The sequence below is a fragment of the Centroberyx gerrardi genome, chromosome 20 (genome assembly GCF_048128805.1).
Source record: "Centroberyx gerrardi isolate f3 chromosome 20, fCenGer3.hap1.cur.20231027, whole genome shotgun sequence".
In the NCBI taxonomy this organism is placed as follows: Eukaryota; Metazoa; Chordata; class Actinopteri; order Beryciformes; family Berycidae; genus Centroberyx; species Centroberyx gerrardi.
This window is the reverse complement of record NC_136016.1, coordinates 18,943,984-18,964,929: the sequence shown is the minus strand read 5'-3', so window position 1 is coordinate 18,964,929 and position 20,946 is coordinate 18,943,984. Positions and strand designations below refer to the sequence as shown.

General features: G+C 42.2%; 1 protein-coding gene across 5 annotated transcripts in view; it reads left to right on the top strand.

The window, feature by feature from the left end:
• The first annotated feature begins 3 nt into the window (after nucleotides 1-3).
• Nucleotides 4-20,946, top strand: part of LOC139932847 (myoferlin-like) — a 36,710-nt gene continuing 15,767 nt past the window's right edge. For 2 of the 5 annotated variants that reach the window (XM_078290829.1, XM_078290831.1), the window contains exons 1-26: nucleotides 8-238; nucleotides 1,430-1,485; nucleotides 1,741-1,832; nucleotides 9,266-9,374; nucleotides 9,501-9,594; nucleotides 9,828-9,982; nucleotides 10,548-10,676; nucleotides 10,906-10,968; nucleotides 11,062-11,112; nucleotides 11,211-11,241; nucleotides 11,733-11,848; nucleotides 11,967-12,093; nucleotides 12,391-12,494; nucleotides 12,605-12,673; nucleotides 13,148-13,191; nucleotides 13,923-14,005; nucleotides 14,405-14,443; nucleotides 14,825-14,949; nucleotides 15,577-15,690; nucleotides 16,503-16,680; nucleotides 17,220-17,344; nucleotides 17,600-17,709; nucleotides 18,171-18,363; nucleotides 18,903-19,058; nucleotides 19,230-19,361; nucleotides 19,698-19,861. In XM_078290829.1, coding sequence (XP_078146955.1) covers nucleotides 151-238; nucleotides 1,430-1,485; nucleotides 1,741-1,832; nucleotides 9,266-9,374; nucleotides 9,501-9,594; nucleotides 9,828-9,982; nucleotides 10,548-10,676; nucleotides 10,906-10,968; nucleotides 11,062-11,112; nucleotides 11,211-11,241; nucleotides 11,733-11,848; nucleotides 11,967-12,093; nucleotides 12,391-12,494; nucleotides 12,605-12,673; nucleotides 13,148-13,191; nucleotides 13,923-14,005; nucleotides 14,405-14,443; nucleotides 14,825-14,949; nucleotides 15,577-15,690; nucleotides 16,503-16,680; nucleotides 17,220-17,344; nucleotides 17,600-17,709; nucleotides 18,171-18,363; nucleotides 18,903-19,058; nucleotides 19,230-19,361; nucleotides 19,698-19,861 — 2,747 coding nt within the window. In that variant the 5' untranslated portion in view covers nucleotides 8-150. Of the gene's footprint in view, nucleotides 239-1,429; nucleotides 1,486-1,740; nucleotides 1,833-9,265; nucleotides 9,375-9,500; nucleotides 9,595-9,821; nucleotides 9,983-10,547; nucleotides 10,677-10,905; nucleotides 10,969-11,061; nucleotides 11,113-11,210; nucleotides 11,242-11,732; nucleotides 11,849-11,966; nucleotides 12,094-12,390; nucleotides 12,495-12,604; nucleotides 12,674-13,147; nucleotides 13,192-13,922; nucleotides 14,006-14,404; nucleotides 14,444-14,824; nucleotides 14,950-15,576; nucleotides 15,691-16,502; nucleotides 16,681-17,219; nucleotides 17,345-17,599; nucleotides 17,710-18,170; nucleotides 18,364-18,902; nucleotides 19,059-19,229; nucleotides 19,362-19,697; nucleotides 19,862-20,946 lie in introns of all 5 variants that reach the window. The other 3 variants (XM_071926768.2, XM_078290832.1, XM_078290830.1) reach the window with 3 other exon arrangements.

Genomic DNA, 20,946 nt, shown 5'->3' with positions numbered 1-20,946 from the left:
CTCACACAGGGAACTGGGGAATATATTTCCTTCGCTCTGCCCCGCTGGCTTCAGTGATGGGGCGGTGAGGATGCTACAGCACGACGGTCCAGGTTTAGTCTAGACTTATCACTTCCATTCTGAAACTTCACTGATTTGTTTTTTTTTACAATGTTGCGGGTTGTAGTAGAATCCGCTACAGGCCTCCCTAAGAAGAGGGTTGGAAGTCCTGATCCGATTGCATCTGTAATTTTTAAAGGTAAGACATGAAGTTCAGAGCTTCAACTCCAACTTCCCTATAAGGAAAATTCACTTATAATATTCCTAAAGTGACTCAAAGTGTGTCTGTGTCTTCAAAAGTGAGTTTATAGTGACCTTATTGTACTTGATGGTATTTTTTTTATCTCGTGGTGTCACTTTAATAAGGGATTTGTAGTTTTGCTGTGGTATTTATAGTATCATTCAAAAAACTGTTATGGGGTTGCTGTGGTTCTTTTTCATCTCTTGCCTATTGCATTAACTGGTAAGATAACCATTATCCTACATAGTCCACACAGCTTTCAGGAATGTTAGGCTATCCATGTTTTAGTCAGTATAGTCCATCTCAAGGCTGTACACTTTAGGCATCACTTTCAGAAAATGAGAATAATAATTATCATAATTGCCTCCTTCTAAACACATTTCCAAATGCAAAGGACAGCTGGAGGCAAGCAAGGTAGGGACCTGGGTGGGATCTGTAGGCTTCTGTACGGAAGTAGAAATAAGCAGGAATACAGGCTAAAAGAAAAGAAAGGAGTAAGTATAATGGAAATGCAAAGAGACTTTAGGAATTTGAGGGATAAGTAGCTCAAATGAAATGACATAACTGTGAGAAGAGACACGCTGTCCTGTCAGCATGGTATTTCCTCCTGAATGAGCAGGTTTGATGATGCTGGCAATCAGCCCTAGTTGCTCTCAGCTGTAACTTTATGCCAGAGTCTCCTCAGCTTCAGGTGTGGCTGTTTTCCTTTGCTCTTTTCCTTTATGTTGCAAAGGCAGGAACTGCAGCCCGCTGACACCAAGATCCCATTTACCATCATGCAGAAATGTGCCAGTTTAGATAAAAACATGAATTCAATAACCATTGGTGTAGTGGTAAATAAAGAGATGAGTAAGCTGTAACCTCCAGTTTGGTGAGGCAAACAGCCACAAATATAAAAAAGCATTAATTTATTATTTTTTCTCCTAAAAAGCCTATCCCCATATAATGTACAACAGTTTGATACTACTTAGTATGATGTAGGCTTTATCCCACCTTGCTAGAAATCAAACACCTGAGTTGTTTCATTGTGAAGAGGAAGTGGGAGTCTTCTTATGTTTTTTTTCTGAAGTTAAATGGCAACTCAGTGAGCCAATGAGAAACTGAAAACGCTTTCCAATGAATTTTCACCAAAATCAACTTCACTTTCAGATGAGAAGAAGAAGACAAAATCAATTGACAGTGAGCTGAATCCTGTATGGAATGAGGTAAACCTTCTCTTGTTTACACACACACACACACACACACACACACACACACAAAGGAGAGTGCTTACACAGATATGTGATATGCTGTGTTGTACATGCTTGAGTTGGCAAATCACTATTCGTCTCACTCACACAGGTTACATTTAATTAAAGACTCTCATCTCATTGGCTGGATGAAATATCTCTTTCTTGGCAACATTATAATTAGTTTCCATAACTGACGGTCTGTGTCTCTCCCATCCCATCGCCTTCCAGGTGCTCGAGTTTGACTTGAAGGGCACGGCGCTGGACTCTTCCTCCTACATAGACGTGATTGTGAAAGACTATGAAACTCTTGGGAAAGATAAGTAAGTGTGGCCCCATGCACAAACCCCGGCTCCCTGTTAGCTTTGTCTTTACGCTGCGCAACAGAGGGATTGCAGTGACGAAAGAGAGAGGCTGTCTGCCCCACCTCACTGAATCACAGTGCAAACTTTTTCTTGTCCAAACGGAGACCGGATTTAGGGCTGCGTTATCTTCAATCAGAGGAGAATGTAGCTGAGATGTGTGTGTCTGTTTGTCTCTGTGTGTGTGTGTGTGTGTGTGTGCACGTGTGAGCATGTGTGTGTTACAGTAAACCAGCAATCAGCAATCCTAAAAGAGCATTTTTCATTTGCATGGATCTGTCATGTCTTGATTTATTTCAAGAGTGATGCATCTACAGCACAGGCAGTCCAACACAAGCTGCTGTTAAGACAAGTCTCTTTGTAAAGTGCAGTACCTTGCTGCAAAATAACCATTAGCACATGCCAAAGGCCGCCACCCACTGATTATGATACACATTGTTATCGACGTTGACACAGTAATATACAAGGAAATGATAAGTCAGATATAAGCACAGTAACCCAGTATTTGAGCTGTTGCTAATACAACAGCTGCTTGTCTCTCTCTCCTCCACACCCAGCTCGCTCGCCATGCTGGGACTTGCATGGCTTGTGTAGGACGAGTGATCCTGGTTGGGCAACAATGGAGGGATGAATCGCTGTTTGTTTTCTCTCTGTGGGAGTTGCATGGCACTCTGTCTTGACGGAGGAAAGGGAAAAAATCTGCCTGAGAGGGTCTTGGAAATATGATATGTGGAGGTTACTTGCCAAACTCTATATTGCAGTTTCCTCAGTCCTTAAGGGAAACGGTGGGAGACTTCAGCATCATGGCTCTTGTTGTTAAATTGCGATTAACATAGGTATGAATTATTCTAATATTATGTAATGGGAAAGCGCGACAGTGATGTTGTAATGCAAAGAGTTGCTGTGTTGCTCCAGACCGATTCAAAGACGATGGGTTAGTGTTTACTTCCAAATAAAGCCAGAATCACATATGGGACCAATCTAGACAAAACCACTGAGAATGTTTCCAAGGCTTCACTAATTATAGCGATCAAAGTCTTGTCTACACTGAGAAAACAAAGCATACGACACCAGATCTTTCTTATGAAATATGTCAAGCGGACTACATACGTTTTTCTGTTAAAGTGTGAATGCTTTACCTAGTTAAAGTTTCTCTAGCGCATGGCAGAGTCATAACTGAGGGCGGTGCTTGTCAAATGTGTGTGTGTGTGTGTGTGTGTGTGTGTGTGTGTGTGTGTCTCCAGCCCACGAGTGCAGGCTATGTAAATTGAGTAAAGTTTTCCACTGGGCTGGCCCGGCTGACACACTCCCTAATGATCTGAACATGGGGAGCAGAGAGGGACTTCTCCTCTCTCCCTCAAATAGTTTTCCAGGCGCTGTTGTGGTACTCGCTGTCGTCGTGGCAACTGAAGAGGGAGAAAAAGTTGGAGCCTCTGCCTTCTGGACTGATTGAATTTTAGGAAGAAATTGCCTTGACCGGCCCAGAGAAGGACTTAAGAAAGGCCTCTGTGTTAATGACAGCGCAGTCTTGATCATAAGATTTTACTTCTACTTTCCAGAAAATCTGATTCCTGACCACAGTGAGCCTCAAGTGTTTAAACTGGGACAAAATGATGTTTCCTTTCCTTACTCTTATTCTCTGGATGGGAAATGACACATTGACTGAGGTTAAGGTTCAGACTGTCTGCTTTAATTTGAAGGTTTTTTCAGACATGAGATGAAGAGGTAAAGAACTACCAACCGACTAGTTTTCCTATTGAAGTAAACTCTGGAAAAATGACTACGGGGGGAAAAAATCTAGGGAGGAAAAAAGTTTTACAAGGCTGCAGACTTTTTGCATGGTAATATTTTGGATGACCCTGAAATGCCAGTCAAATGACCACTTCATTAAATATAATCTTATTCTGTACACACATTTTTGGGGGCTGAAGATCTTCATTGGATATGGCAGAAAATACCTTCACTTTAAATCTAATAATATCTGTCATTTCTCATCTTAAGTAATAAAAAACATCAGTGAGTCAGAACATTGAGCTTGTTGCATCTGTGTAGCAGTATAGCTTTGGTTTAATGTTGCTGTGAAAGAGTAACGCTCAAATACACGTTGACTAATGAAATAATCGTGTGCTTTATTGCCTCGAGGTGCTGAAAACCGTTCAGATAAATAGGATGTAACAGCGATGATCAGGGAAGCGCACCATCGCTGATAAAGCTGCACCACGCCTCCGTCCCTGTTCACACCCTCTTCACAGATCTGAGACGACACTGATCTCATCACACTCCTCCATCTTAACAGATCTGTGAAAGGAAATGAGCGATGATGACAGGGGGAGGGAGCAACTTTCTGAACTGAAATGCAGCCAAGGAAATCGAGGCTGCTTGCGCTGAAAGTCGTTCCCTCCCTTCACAGATGGGTGATCCTAGTTACTTGGCTGGGACTTGCCAACATTTCTTCATACCAGGAAACAGTTGATTTGGAAAGAACAATAAGTTAAAGGGTAAACTTGTTTGCATGCGATGACACTCTTTGGTGACACATTGGGAGCATCGGATTCTGTTACACTGGCTATAGAAAAAAATAATAACGCCACACACATGATATTACCATTCCTGTGGGTGAATGTTTCCGCTCCGCTTGGACGTGGGGACTTGCTCATCAGTGGAGGGATGTTTCTCGGTGACTCACCAGGCCTTGACAATAGTCACACAGTCTGTTTTGGGTCTGTCCTGCTGCTGTTTGCGTGGAGGGTTGTTGGAGGGCCATTTTTCCTCCTTTGGAACAATGTGAAGGCTGTCTGTGTTTTGGTCAAACAGGAGCAAGATCCTTCCTACTTCGGTCACAACATATACAGTTCTGGGCCATAATTAGTCTCACAAGTTTGCTGTTTGGCGCAGTATCATTGCAAGTCAGGTTACAACAATATACAGTCATGCACTTCGAGCATTTGAATTCATTATACAGTTAAACTAGAGATGTAATGCAAAATTAAAACATGTCAGAATACATCAGGTCAACTAACTTAACAACCAACCTTCCTATACCTAATGGATTGCCATTGAAAAGTCTGGAGCCAAACTTAAACCATGAAAAACCATCCACACCCCCTTTTAAAATGACCTAGCCTTCCCTGAAGTCAAAGTCCCGTATAATATGAGAATGGAAAAAGATCACATTATTGCTAAGATGCCCTTGGGGAAACAAGGCTACAGATTTCTGGGCATCCCAACAGATTTATGAGGCTGCATACCACGTTTATACAGTCACTGAATCTTTGGAGAATCCCTGCCTCAGCTGGTGCACGGCTCTGAACGCTGCCAAGACAATAATACTCCATCCCTTGTCCTCCCAGCAATATTTTCACCCCACCCGCCGCCACATCCGCCGTCTCGTCCGCCGCAGATCCATCGTGTGAACGCGATAACTTGAACAGTTTTTATAACAATCTTTTAAAATTTGGTATGGACATTGATGACCCCTAGAGGAAGAACTCTATTGATTTTGATGTATTAAGATTATAATCGGCCTGATGGTGGCGCTATAATTAAAGGTCAAAAATAAAAAGTTTAAAGGGCTGTATCTCCCACACCGTTTGTCCGATTTACATGACACTTGGTACACATATCCACCTAAACGTACTGAATTTGCCATAGGGACCCTCAAGGTCCGCCTGGAAAATTTTTGAGATATTTTGAATTATTTGAAAAACACATTTTTAACATCTCCTCCTACACCGTTTGACTGATTACCACCAAAATCGGTCAGTAGCATCTATGGTCCTACGCTCTTTAAATTTTGATCATAGATTGTTGATATCTGCTGTAGTTTTGAAGATATTAACTCTTAAAGTTGTGAAGGAGGCGTTTTTTTCAGTCAATTTTACATGCTCCAACGCAGACCGAGCAGTTACGTCATCCAGCCTCCATAAGATCAACAAAAACATTTATTGGCATTTCCATGTCAGTATACAATCAAGGCACTCTTTTTATCTGGCAGCCTCATCCAGCACTGGGTTGATTTGAGGAGCGCACTGTACCTTCTCTTCATTTCAGATAAATCATGTTGTTGTATGTTTGAGCAAGTAACAAAATGTATGTAAAATGTAAGTCGCTTTGGACAAAAGCGTCTGCTAAATGACGCTAATGCAATGTAAATTAAATGGGGAATAGTCCCCATATCAACTCCATTCAACTTCTAACAATCAATCTCATGTTCAAAGCCATATGCAGGCCTATAATATTTAGCCTCTGTTATTTGTTCAAACTGGGTATTACCATTGACTAAGTAAAGGAGTGATGTGAAGTGCAATTTACTTTTTTAAAAATTATTATTTATTCAAAATTAACATTTTGACTAGTCCTAATGTAATGAGAGATATCTTAAATTAGCATTTTGACAAGTCATAATGTAATAAAAGATACCTTAAATTAGCATTTTTACTAGTCATAATGTAATAAAAGATATCTTAAATTAGCACTTCGACTGGTCATAATGAAATGAGAAATATCTTCAATTAGCATTTTGACAGGTCATATTGTAATTAGAGATATCTTTAATTAGCAGTTTGGGGAATTGAACCCCATCTCCTGCGAGACAGACAGGAGCAGCACAAACTGTTTGGACTGGGTGGCAGGTTGGCTTCAGTGGGAGGCGAGTCGCATCTCAACTGCGACAGCCAGACCAACATTTGGACCGGCTGGCAGGATTGCTTCAGTGGGAGGCGAACGGTGTCTCTTCGCATCAACCACCAGCTTTTAATAAACCGCCGTCGCTAATCGCCAGACCACACCTTTGGAGTGGCCGGCAGGTTAGCTTCAGCGGGACGCAAACTGCCGGTTTTCACAGCGTCCAAATTTCTCTCAGAAACAGATTTCAGTGAAAAAAGCTACTGGTCTGAAAGGAGGAGCATGTAAAAAGTTCCCAAAGAGAGCCTCTTTCCACGGTCCAAGCAACAGCTGTGCCAGCTTCATACCTTACCACACAGCGTGTAGTGAGGTATGAAGCTGAACACCTCGAGCTGGGCTGTTTATGCTGCTGCTGATTGTGATGTCATCAGTGCAGCTGAGACAGGCTCTGATTGTCCAGCTCCATCCAGTAATGTCATAATCGGTTAGAATGGCGAAGTGAAGCCCTGTTCTGATTGGTGGAGGAGAAACAGCGGGCCAATCTGCTGATTGAATGCCAAAAATGAGTTTGGATTATTAGAAATGATATTTAGCCTATTACGTAGAACTTTATTTCTATTTGGAGTAAGCTTGTACCTAACCCTAACTAACCCTAACCCATGCATTTACAAGTCAAACTTTTCAAGATTAATGTATGTAAAATAAGTCAAAATGTATGTGCAATTGGATGTCACATGCTTCTTAGGTGTGTGTGTGTGTGTGTGTGTGATATAGACCTAAATGTTGTCTAACAGCCTTGAAGCATAAACATGCCGCCAAACAGGTTAATCTTGGGGTTAATGTTAGAAATAGGATCAAGTTAGGGTTACTATAGTCTGTAGAGATGCAGCAAATAGGCAAGTGTCACTTTGAACATTTACTTTTTATCACATGATAGTTGAGTATCAACATTGGACTGTCCGAATAACATGTTACCATTTACTGCACATTAAACCTGAAACTCAAGGCTTTAATTTCCGGACAGTCCTGGTTGTATCTAAACTTTCAGTGGTTGATATTGGGCAGAGGGTCGATACTGAGTGACTGTGTGAGTCGATATGTTTGGAGAATCCCTCTCTCAGGAACGCTGCCAAGACATTATTACTCCGTCCGCCCAAAGAATGACCCAGGATGATAAATTTTACATGATGTGCTCTACATTCCATTAGCTACACTTTATGACCTTGGACACAATTCAATGTTCATGATCTTATCTAGCCAAAACATAGCTGACATTTGAAATATCCAGGCTTCTAATAGTGTTTCCAGGCTGCAAAATTTTGCCAAGGACTCCCTTAAATATAAAATGCCTCCCTGGAATTTGGTCAGTTCGCTTCAAAATCACAGCAACAGAAACTTCAGTACAGTTTGCACTGACCATTGCTGTTCAACTCATAACCACTCCAACATCCAACACATTTCAACTTGCACTGATTCCATAATGCTAGAAAAGACTGCCGGAGATAAGGTTATACTTTATAATGAAAGTAAAGTTGAAATAATGCAATGCGATAATAAGTCCAACTCAAACACATTCAGCTCTGGCCACAATATCTCATTACTACCAGCTGCTTCAGAGAGTATTAATATTAGTCAGGCGACACGTAGACGTACACTTTCCCACATTTTATCAGTGTGTTATTTTAGAAAGAACAAACAAAGGAAATGTGGTCGTTTATATTTCAGCCTCCTCTACCAAAGCTAGTCCATCCTCCTCCACTCTCTCCATGTGATAACGCCGCCGCCCAGGCAGCACCGCATCCTGAACTGCATCACAGCATCTTCTCAACAACCATTTGATTCATTAGATGGTACTTAAAACCTTAATGATTACTAGATTTTACAGAGAAGGCAATGGCGTAATTTACTTAGGAAAATGTTTGGCATGCATTCATTTGCAAAGGTAAACGGCTTTATAGAAAAATGGGTTGAAATGCTTTCATTTACCCAATGTTTGGATTAAAAATATTGGGTATTGGGTATTGAATTCAAGGTACAGATCGCACTGTTGGTATCCGAAATTTCCCAGCAATTCTCAGTCCTAGCTGAAGTCAATGTGTTGTTTTCCATCTGGTATGAAGGCAGTGTATTCATTGCCTATTGCAGAAAACTCCTTAATTCATTAATTCCAGGTGGTAATGCAGTACATTTCCCCAGGCAACGGTGTGAGTCATGCATTCCCCAGATCAGTGTTTTCTGTTCACCCCTCATTGACCCATAGAAAAATAGCAGGGGGCCAATTTGAACCCCTCCAGCTGGGATTCAAGTGAGCCCCAAATGAACCCTGAAAGGACATGTTCTCTTCTCTTCCCTTCAGTGAGGACGGTCACATCGCAGGTGATGTCAACAGAATACAAATCTGTGGCTGGTAGCTTCTGTGCAGTGTTGACTGAGTCCTGGTCCATGGGTGTGTTCAGTTTGTCTGAGCGGGCAGGGTTTGTTAGCTCTGGGTGGAGTCCCGTCCTCATGCCTCTTTTGTGGATGTGACTTCACTCAGCATACACGGGGCATTTTCCCTCTGTGCGGCCCATAAATTCAGGGTCCACTTGCTGATATGTTGGTTAACTAGAGTGGCAGCGTGAAGTTTTTCCTGATCAAATTAGGAAATCTCTGCAGAAATGTAATTCTCAAAGGAATTTCACCCCAGTGCATAACCCAGTCAGTCATCTTTCTGACATTAAATATGGATCTATTCCTCTATCTAATGTTTCCTTGTCATGTTTCCCTGGCAGATTCCTTGGATCGACCAAAATCCCTTTGAGAGACCTTGCCACAGGTCAAGTGAGGTCACTGCCGTCCAAAAATGTTCCTTTGGTCAGTGAAAGCGGTCAGAATATTGGAGTAAGTTTCTTCTACCAATATACATTTCCAGATATTGTCCCTATTGTGGATTTTAATGTGGATAAATGCCAGTGTGATAAGCACAATATCATGAAATGATAGACCAGCCAATCATTTTCCTTCCAGGCTACAATCAACCTTGTGATTGGCTACGATCCTCCAGCCAATGCCAATCTGAACCCAAATGACCCTCAGGGAGGAGATGCCACAGGGGATGCCGGTATGTTTATGCGATCCTTAATGATAAAGTAGCATGCAGTGAAGATTTACTGGTAGAGGTTTATCAGATTAGTTCATGTCATCATACCATGCTCTCAAAATCACTTGTACAGTAGTTTGATCAAGCAGGATATGGTTCAAACTCTTTAGAGTGAGGGAAACTCCTAGTACCATTTGGTGTTTTATCAAGTATTTAAACTCTAATAATTTGGCCCTTCTGTTTGTTACCTGGAGGTGGCGAGGAGGGGGACGAGAACGTGACGGATGGGGGCCAAAGTGGCTCTGCAGGGGGCCCCTCCCCCACCGGCCAGGCTGCTCACCTCAACCAGCGGCTGGCCAGGAGGGCAAAAAGTCGGCACCCGCTAGCCAACAAGCCTCAGGACTTCCAGGTGAGTGTCTTAGTGTTGTGCCGCAATATTTATCCCATAAAAAAAGTTATTTTCCCCAGACGGTGTGTCCTCGGTGGTGTTGTTTTGCCACTGCACAAGGTAATAAATGACTTAATAAATGACAAATAGCCTAATGTTTAGCCTGACCACTTCCTTGTAGAATTAATGATGAAAAGATGACAAACAAGCCTGATCTCTATTCATTACAAAGCAACTATGTAGGCTGCTTTCATTCTTTGTAATGCTGGGAAATGTTTTGTTTTGTTTTACCGTTTGAAAAGCCAACGATCGGAAAACAATCCACAAAAATTGAAATGATTTTGTTGTTTTTTTCCCCAACATGAAATTAAGGTGAAGACACAGTGCCAGGGGAAAGACATTTTTAGGGGGAAAAGGTTTTGGCACAACAGTTAAGTTTAGCTAAATGCAGTATCTCTAAGGCTACAGTACAAATTTAAAAAAACGGAGGTGCTCTTGGTCCAAGTCAAGTTCTCTCGTACAGATTTTCACTCTCTGATGAAAAACATACATTCATTCATACAGATTCATGCTTTCCGTGTTTCAGATCCGAGTCCGGATCATCGAGGCTCGTCAGTTGCCTGGCAACAACATCAAACCAGTGGTGAAGGTGAACGTGTGCGGGCAGACCCACAGGACGAGGATCAAGAGGGGAAACAACCCCTTCTTTGATGAGGTATACTCTCACTTTACTCAGTCATCACTGTGTTCAGCTTAGACCACAGACTACACAGACCTGGGATCAGATCAAAATGTGTTCCTTCAGATTTCAATAGATGCACACTAAAAGAATTTGACCAAGTTTAGGGTTCAGCTATTCAAAAGTACAGTGTCAGTTTGTGTTTGAGGCGCTATTGCTGTTCTCTATCCTCATACAAACTTTGAATAATCTTCTGTTTTTGCAGATGTTCTTTTACAACGTACACATGCTACCATCGGATCTGTTTGATCAATACATCAGCATTCGAGTAAGTAGATCTGTCTTTTGTATTCCTATCCACTCTATAAAGATGTTGCCTATATCTCAGTACATTGACTCTTACATTGACTCTTCTCTGCAGGTGTATAATTCCTTTTCTCTGAGAGCAGACAGTCTCATGGGGGAATTCAAGGTACTTTATCTCTTTTAACCATTCGACATAGTGGCACATAATGCAGTGAATGTGTTCATATCAATCCGTCTGATCTGTTCCTGTCCTCTCTCTCACAGCTGGACGTTGGTTATGTCTATGATGAACCTGGTAAGCTTGTCGCAGAACCACAAACTGGATTTGCATGCTCTGTGTGTCATTTTCATTTGCTCAAAGGAGGCTATTGTTGTGTTTGTTTATGTGTGGGGACAGGGTTATTATAGTTACTAAACTAAAAACATAGACTACACAAGATAGTTTTAATTCAGTTTTACTATATTTCACTGTCTTGTTTTTATTTTTATTTCAATTTAGAACAATTTTTAACACCTGGTTTTCAATTTAGTTTTAGTTTATGATAACCTTGGGAGAGGATTGTGTGTGTGTGTGTGTGTGTGTGTGTGTGGGTGTGTCTGTGTGTGCACATACATATGTGCACACATGCGTGCAGATGTGTAGAAAGGTGTCATGTGTCTGTTTTTGTGAAAGCCTTTGCTGTCTGTTTACCTGTACGTACCACCTGGTTGTGTTGTCTGTGTTTTTATGGACTCTGTGTGTATTTGTGTGTGTGTGTGTGTGTGTATGTGTGTGTCCTATTGCAGCCCACAGCATCACGAGGAAGTGGCTCCTGCTGAATGACCCGGATGACTCCAGCTCCGGGGCGAGGGGTTACCTCAAAGTCAGCCTCTTCTTAGTGGGGACCGGGGACGAGCCACCGGTACGACCGACCGAAAGCTGATGACCTTTACTGGCTCGAGCTCAGCTGCTTCCTCTTTTCTCATGTAAATATGTGGGTAATGCTTCTCTCTTTCTCTCTCTCTTTCTGTCTCCCATAGGTGGAGAAGAGGGAGCCTAATGACGACCAGGATGACATAGAGAGTAACCTGCTTCTGCCCACCGGTGTGACTCTGCGATGGGCCACTCTGTCACTCAAGGTGTTCAGGGCTGAGGACATTCCCCAGAGTAAGACGAGTCAATAGTCAATCAATAGTTATGGAAGGAAATGGTCATTTAACTGGCACAGTACACACAAAATCATAGATACACACACAAAAAATAACAGTAATTTGCAGGCTGGCAGCAGTACAGTTTGGCCAATTTAGTGTTTGGTTCGTTGAAACTTAATTATTCACATTTCATCGCTGTCAGAACTGTTAAAATCAGAAAAATACACCCATGTTGTGCTTCTGTATTCTCATACTGTCAATTGTTAATGAAATCGCTAAAGGGCTGCGTTCCTCCGTTGATTTCTCATTTCAGTGGACGATGCGTTTGTCCAGTCGGTGAAAGAAATATTTGGAGGAGACCAAAACAAGAAGAACCTGGTGGATCCCTTCCTAGAAGCTCGCTTCGCCGGCAAAAAGGTTCCTGTTGAACTCTCCCGCTGTAGCAACAGTGTAGATTATTAAGCTGAACGTTATATTATCTAACATTTATGCAGTGAAGCTGATGTGTGGTTTTGCCGTCTCTGCAGCTGTGTACCCAGACCATTGAGAAGAACGCTAACCCCGAGTGGAACCAAGTGCTGAACCTTCAAGTCAAGGTAAGAAGTCCCAAGTTACAGATAGCTGTATTCTGAATTGGCACCAAGGAATGACAGGAATCAACAAATACATTTTCAGTCTAGTCTTAATCTACCCACCGGTCCCGCATGCAGGACCATCATTAGAAACACATGTTTCGCAGCCAAGCTTTGTTCAAACCCAAAGAACTTTACTTTAAATTATTGTCAAGATGCCAAGGTTTCCAAAGATCCCAAACATGTCATGCTGAATAAAATGATGCACAAGACATCTAGATTTTTTCCATTTGATGTAAGCCATATAAAAATGGCACCTTGGGTTTGAATATTTCAGTCAATATAAGCAGCTATAGCTTCAATGAAATGTTGGAACGAGCAGATACAGAATATTTGATATTGTCATACAGTTTCTAACTTGGACGCTACTTAAGAGGAAATTTAAGGGGAAACTCAGGGTGCAAAGGGTTAACCTGATTCTTTCATCCTCTGCTGTAGTTCCCCTCCATGTGTGAGCGCATCAAACTGACAGTCTTTGATTGGTAAGTCAAACAAGAAACTCATTTAGCTGTACAACTTTAGCCTGTCGCATTTTGTATTCGAGAAGGAAGGAATGCAAAGAAGCAAAGTTATTCTGTTCTCTGCAACTATAGAAGAGTTATTTAGGGTTGTCCCACAATATCTCTGGAGTGTGGTCAGTAGAGTGTGTGCATGTGTGTGTGTGTGTGTTTGTGTGTGTGTGTGTGCATGTGTGTGTTTGTGTGTGTGTGTGTGCATGTGTGTGTTTGTGTGTGTGTGTGTGTGTTCCCATGCCCCATTACCAACCACATGAGAATACTGTCGTAGCCTATGACTCAGGCTGTACTGGCCGCTCCCTTCCCCTCCATAACACGCTCTGGGATCCTGTTGGCACCAACTTATCCTGAACTCATTTCAGTATTGTGTGTGTGTGTTTGTGAGCGAGCGAACAGTCATAATAACTCGTGTCCAGGAAGGCTAAGGGGAAATAAGGGCAGTGGAAAGGTTAGAAAAACTAGGTGTCCCTCAGAAGGTGTTGAAACCTCACTCAGATCCTGGAGCCACTCGCTGCACTGTTGAAACCTAAAAAGTTAAAGCATGAACAGCAATGAACAGTGAACAGAGCCAGTGAAAATTTAGGGTATAACATTTCACCCACACATAATGGAATTTGCATGTTATTTAACAGTTAAGAATATGAGTAGTGCTATCTCAGTGTGTATGCTAAGTCTAATGTTTGCATGTGTGATTGCAGGGATCGTTTGACCAGAAATGATGCTATTGGCACCACATACCTGAACCTGGCCAAGATAGCCTCCTCCGGTGGAGAGATAGAAGGTATATATGCTTACTGGGGCAGGAGTGGAATTCAGCGAACGAAACTGTTAAAAACAAACAACGAAATCACAAGTAATAAAGTTGCTGCATTGTGTTTTTTAAGTACCAGAATGAGGAATAACTGAAAATTGTAATTTGTCTTGGAATCAAATGCCTAATAATGCTGGATCACTTGTGAAAAACTGAAAAGTATGTATCCATATGTTTATGTCCAACTCTTTTTTTTGAGTTGATAATCTGCATTTCACCAAGATATATAACCTGAGATATTCAGCGGTGTATGACTTTATGTGTGGAAAAACTAGATTTTACAATTGAAAACAATATTGTTAACACTTGTGTGCCTATTTCTACTGACCACTAAATGGTACTTGCCTTGTCCTTTTTCTCCTGGAATAGAGGAACATGCGGGAAATGGGGAAATGGCGTCATACGAAGGTTCACCTGTGCTCTTTTTTGCTCTGTGTAGCATGTGCATGGGATGTGACGCAATAAGCATGCTGTGTGCGCCAGACCACTGTGTACAAGTCTAATACTGTGTGTGTGTGCGTTGCTGCGTACAAGCTGCGTTGTGCTCTGTTTTGATGTCAGTATTACCTAGATTTTAAATGTTTAATGCCTAATTGTGTCGTTGTCGTCGTGTCCGCCACTTGCTTACCCATCCTGTGACCCGCATTCACTGTTACGCCTCAGTCCGTCCATCACCTCCTCCCCAAATACAGCAACACTGACCTACTAACATTATAGCTTTGCTCAGCTTAGCTCGAGTCTAATCATAAAGAGGCTAAATCTGTAACCATCAATCCCCCCCCCCCCCAGCTAACACAGGGGAGTCAGAGGTGGGTTTCCTGCCGGCCTTTGGGCCCTGCTACGTCAACCTGTACGGCAGCCCCAGAGAGTTCACCGGCCTGCCAGACCCTTATGAGGATCTCAACTACGGCAAGGTATTGGTTTTATACTTGTTCTAGATTAGATTTGCATGTTTTACTTTCTTCTAATCTACGATCCCTGCTTTGTGAACTTAAGCAAAAGCACTGTGGAGCGGTGCAAATTTAGCGGTCAGTGTCTTATCAGTCACTTAAAATTTAAACTTACGCTACCAGTCAAAAGTTTGGACACACCACATTTTTCTTTATTTTTACTATTTTCCACATTTTATAATAATAGTAAAGACATCAAAACTATGAAATGAATTATGCAGTGACCAAAAAAAGTGTTAAACAAATCAAAACTATCTTATATTTTAGATTCTTTTAAGTAAAACAATTGTTTTACTTTGCCTTGATGGAAAGGCAAAGGCTTTGGAAAGAAATTCATACATAGGATCAACTTCACTATTTATATTTGTCTAAGAAACAAATTTCAAGCATTTAAGCATAAGCCTTTAGATCAAAATGCCTTTAAGATAATGAAAAACATAGTACATTCAATCAGCTGTGTCCAAACTTCCCCTGTACCTCCCCTTTTTTGGCTGTTTTCTCCCCTCTAGTTCACTTCTGTATCTCCTTTAATGGCTTTTCAGCGTCTCACACTAATGCTAACCTGCTGATCGCTGTGTTGTCTTTGCACAGGGGCAGGGGGTGGCGTACAGGGGCAGGATCCTGGTCGAGCTGTCCACTAAGCTGGAGGGCAAAGCGGACAAGACAGTAGACGGCATCTCCAGTGATGACATCCTGGTGGCCCAGGTACAGTGACTATTGCTTTACCGAGTCATGCCTGACAAGTGCGGTTAAGTTCAAGCTCAGTGGGGTGTTCAAAGTGTTTACATCGTGCTCTCAACAGACTTCTCAGAGGGTAAAATAAAAGAAAGATAAGTGAAAAGAATAGACAAGGTACAGACAACAACATAAGAGCACCGTTTTGGTTGTGGTTGTTTCGATGGGAGAGGATCAGGGGCTTGGCATATGACAAAATGTAGAGATGGGTCTTGGGTCTTTGCTTGAAAATAGTTTCAGATTCCCTAATGGGGCTTGGCAAGCTGTAACAAAATATAGAAAGGAGAAGGACCTGTCACCCGCTGATTTTTTTCATCGGGTGTCAGGAGTGAGAAGAATGACGTATGGCACTATGACACAGAATGATTGTGCAACTTCTTTGGCTGTGACTCAAAAAGGTGAAGTCAGCCCAGACAAAATGCAGTTTGAGGTTGTGCCAAAACACTCCCACTGCTCTGTATGTGATGTAACTGGAGAGGAGAATGGAGAGGAGATACTGATGTGACTTGGGAAGAGATTGGGGACATGGTGGGATGCAAAAGGCAAGGGAATTGAAGTGGAGAGCTGCACAGTTGGTGATGTAACCGAATGAGAGTGCAGTGATTGGATGACTGGGTGTGTCCAACTTTCCTTTCCCCCCCAAACTTTCATCATGAATTTTAATAACAGCCTTGTATGAGGAGTGCTATTGAATTCCAGCTGTTAAAAGATTGATTTCCACTCATCCCCTTCTCTCTCTCCCTTCTTCTCTTCCTCCATCCTTGTTTCCTTCCCTACATCAGAAGTACCAGCGGAGGAGGAAGTACTGCCTGTGTGCCGTCTTCCACAGCGCCAGCATGATCCAGGAACCGGGCGAACCAATCCAGTTTGAGGTCAGCATCGGTAACTATGGCAACAAACTGGATACCACCTGCAAGCCGTTGGCCTCCACCACCCAGTACAGCTGTGCTGTATTCGATGGTGAGTAATAAAACTACAATCAGTCTTGGGAAACTTTTAGGATAACTTATTTTCGGGGGGGGGGGGGGGGGAGTAAGACAGGGTGTGTTGGAGAATCTAAGAAACTGTGTTATATTTATGTGTGTTTTATATTGAGGAAACCTAGTGCTAGGTTATACACTGAAATCAATTACTTTGGCATACAACTTATCACTGAAAACAAGATCTACAATGTTCTTTTTGTTCTGTTCTCTTTTCAAATCTCACTAAAGATAATTTTACAAGCTACTCTCCTAGCCAAAAGGTTTACATGGTTTAGGTATTTGCTGACACTTTAATCCAGCACATTTTTCAAGGAGTGCAAAAATAAACACGCCAATTTACAGACTCTTCTATCCGACACGCCTTACAGAACCATGAGTTGATGAATTGATCCTCTATCCATGGCAGTGTTGGCTGCATTAGAGCGACACAGGAATTTGTCTCTTGCTATAGGTAGGACCAGATCATCCATTTAAAATAACAGATTTGGCTTATTTATTTGTGTATAATTTGATTAGGTAACCACTACTACTACCTGCCCTGGGCTGACACTAAGCCAGTGGTTGTGGTCACTTCATTCTGGGAAGACATCAGCCATCGCCTGAACGCTGTCAACATCGTCCTCTACATCACTCATCACCTGGTAAGACAGACAGCTTCATCCTTTGTTACTTACAAAAGTGAGACTTTTCTCTGAGAGTTGGGCTGGGTTTGAATCAGAGTTTACAATCTACTGCCGGGAGTTAAATCGTTGGTATTGATGTTTGATGCATGTGCGTGCTTGTGCCAGTGTGGGAGCCAGGCTCATAGTTGTGAGATGACGACATCAGGACTGGTGGGGTGCTGCATGTACTCTGCATCTGTTTAAATCCCCACCCATGTTCTGTTCCTATCACAGCAAGCTAACCTGGAAACATTTAAAACCGCCATCTTGGCTAAAGTCACGGACAAGCAGCTAGATGAGGTGTGGCTGAAGTTGCTCAATCAGCTCATTGAAGATCTAGAAAGGTAAGAAGAGGATATGGTTCTCTTATAATAATGCAACATGAGCTCTATTGAGCAAAGAGGGGAAATTGATGAAAATTATAATAGTTCTAGGAAATATTGGTTGGACAGATAATATAGCAAATGCCCCAGCTTGATAATATTGTCAGATTTATTACTTTATCAATTAAAAAAAAAATCTTTTCACACCACTGGTCTGATTTTGGTGAAATTTGGAGGGATGATGTGTCTTGGCACTGTTTTCCAGCGTTTAAAAAATTACACTGATTGAGTTAAAAATGTTGACTTTTCATTATACCGCCCCCATTACACCAAACATGATACCTCAGAATCCACTGGTCTGATTTTAACGAAACTTGTGAAACAGCGGCACAGACAGGAGAGGGTTTATCAGATGCATAATCCCAGTTTTCATTTTGATTCGACTGAACTGACCCCCACCTCGTCTCTCCGCTGTCCTCCAGTCTCCCGACCCCCGAGCTGGAGGGCCGGCCCAACCTGACGGCCTTGGACATCCAGATCAAGAAGCTGCGGGACAGCGCCATGGCCACCATCAGGGAGGGAGCCAGACGCATGAGGGAGGAGGCCAGAGAGGTCAGAGACACTCTGCCAGACTTGGAGGCATGGCTGGACAAACTGAAGCTGCTGGCTGAGGAGGTACGAACACAGCAAGCAAATCTTCCAGCGTTATAGTATTGATTTTTCAGTGGTAATTATTTGGAGTTGACAAGTGTTGATTGCAGAGTTGTCTGTCCACTCACAGAGCTGATATGGCTCTGGGGCGGCAGTTCAAAACTATCTAAAAGTGCGAAATTAACTCTGCTAGCATATTGTTAATTTTTACACTCTGAATTAAATTAACATTAACGATTTTGCTGTAAAGATGGAACATTCTGAGCCAGTTTCAGGGTTAAGCTTAGACTTAAACTAGCATGACTTTATTTTTAAAGAGGTTTTGGATTTAGAGATTTAGAAGAGGATTTAGATTAGATAGTGATTATTATTGCATTATAATACAGTCAGTTATTGTATTGAGGTTGTGTGGTATTCACATGCTGTTTGGAAACGCGGTAGCATTGAACTGTAATATTTCACTGTGGTGCTTTGTGTTACTTGCATTATGTTCATTTTTCTTGCTTAGTAGCACTGCATTCAGTCACATTGCATGTATCATATGTTAACGTCTGTGTTTCCAGCCCCAGAACAGCATGCCGGATGTGATCATCTGGATGCTGAGAGGTGAGAAGAGGGTGGCATACAGTCGCATCCCAGCGCACCAGGTCCTCTACTCCACGTACAGTGATCAGGCCTGTGGACAGCACTGTGGCAAGACACAGACCATCTTCATGCAGGTATACAACAGTCGTCAAGTCATAACAGTCCAAGAAAGTGGTGGAAATTAGCTTTTTGTCTTTGTATTTTGCATTCAGATTTAGCAGTCCAATATTTTGTTATTAGATTCTGCTGAAAGGTAGCACTAGCCTCCGTTTGTCTGAAATCATGATTTTTATGTTCCCCCTCAGTACCCCATGGACAAGAACAAGGGCTTGAAGGTGCCGGTGCAGATCAGAGTCAACATGTGGCTCGGTCTCTCTGCACATGAGAAGAAGTTCAACTCCTTCTCCGAAGGAACGTTCAGCGTCTTTGCTGAGCTGGTACGTTGCTCTCAAAGAGAACAGCCATAACAGAGCAGGAGTCTGTTTTCTATTTCTTACTGACAGAATTAAACATTTTACTTCTTCATTATGCTTATAAAGTATTGCAGGGAAATGGTGAAGGTTTTGTAAAGCTCACAAGTATGTTTTTGAATCTTTGACGTAGTAATTTCTGAAGTAGATAATGAAGCCATGAGGTAGATAATTCCTGATGATTGTTTATTTTACAGATGTTCTAAGGTACATAATGTAACTTGTGTTTAATTAGACATTTATTCAGAGCCAGCAACCAAGGCACCACCTAAAACCAAACACATGCATTCCTTTGCATTGCAGTATGAGAACCAGGCCCAGGTGTTTGGGAAGTGGGGGACCACAGGGCTGGTGGGGCGCCACAAGTACTCAGATGTGACGGGCAAGCTGAAGCTGAAGCAGGAGTACTTCCTGCCCCCCAGAGGATGGGAGTGGGAGGCCGACTGGTTCATCGACCCAGAGAGAGGGTGAGTAAGATTGAGGATGATTGAACCAGTCTGCGACTATAGTCTTTTCTAAAATATACACCATTTGACCAGGACAAAGTGCTTTGGATTTGATGGTGACGTTTCGTTTCGGGTTTAATATACCAGAAGAAAGCATGAGTTTGTTTTAAATCTAGACTGTGTTACTGCCCCAAGAAAATGGAAAAGACTGGAAAGGTGAACTTTGCTTGTCTTACTGGCTGCTGTATTTTGTGTACAAGAACCTGGCTTCTGATAAGGCTATGGGAAGGTATTAAATTGGACTGATGGTGGTGATATTGGTTGAATGTGTTTTGCACTGAACACACATGATTCTGCCTGTGTGGACTGAAGCAGAGGAAGTGGGCTAAGTCTACTGTTTACATTCCTCTCATGCCACTGACCATGATTTAATGACAAAATACCAGTGTGCGCCAGCTAGCTGAAATTATTTACCCTTGGAGCAACACTTTTCCCACAAAACAAAACATGGGCAACAGCTGGGGCCAAATTCAGTTTGCAAATCTAATTAAGGCTGAAGTAAGTTCCTTACTTTTATTCAGCAAGATGATCATCTGATTGGTGGTCTCCCCCTACTGCTCTATTCATGTGCAGCCTGGCCTTCTCCCAGATTTCAGATGCTGATGAGAGGAGCCAATCTTTGGCTAACTAGTTTAACAGTTTGATCATCTGATCACTGATCCGATCACCAAGTGGAATGATGCATTTTATACAGTGACTGCCTCCTCACTGCTAGTGCCTGACAGTTGTTGAGTTGTGCCTCCATAGCTTGTTCACCAAACGACGCTCCCTCACCTCAAGTAACCTGGTTTTGGGTTGACAAATGTAAATGTCATGACTCTATTACAATATTAAACAGGTTACTGCTGCATGTAACACATCTTACTCCTTTCATGGTTGGTTTTCACTGTCTGTGCAAACTCAACACAACAATCCCTGCAGCTCCCTTAGTTATATAGGACTCCCATAGCAAGTGCTGTTCAGTACACAGTGGGATGGCCAGGCTTCATTATAGGCTCCATAATGCTGCACAACTTGACAAATAAGGCCTGTGACATGCAAATGTT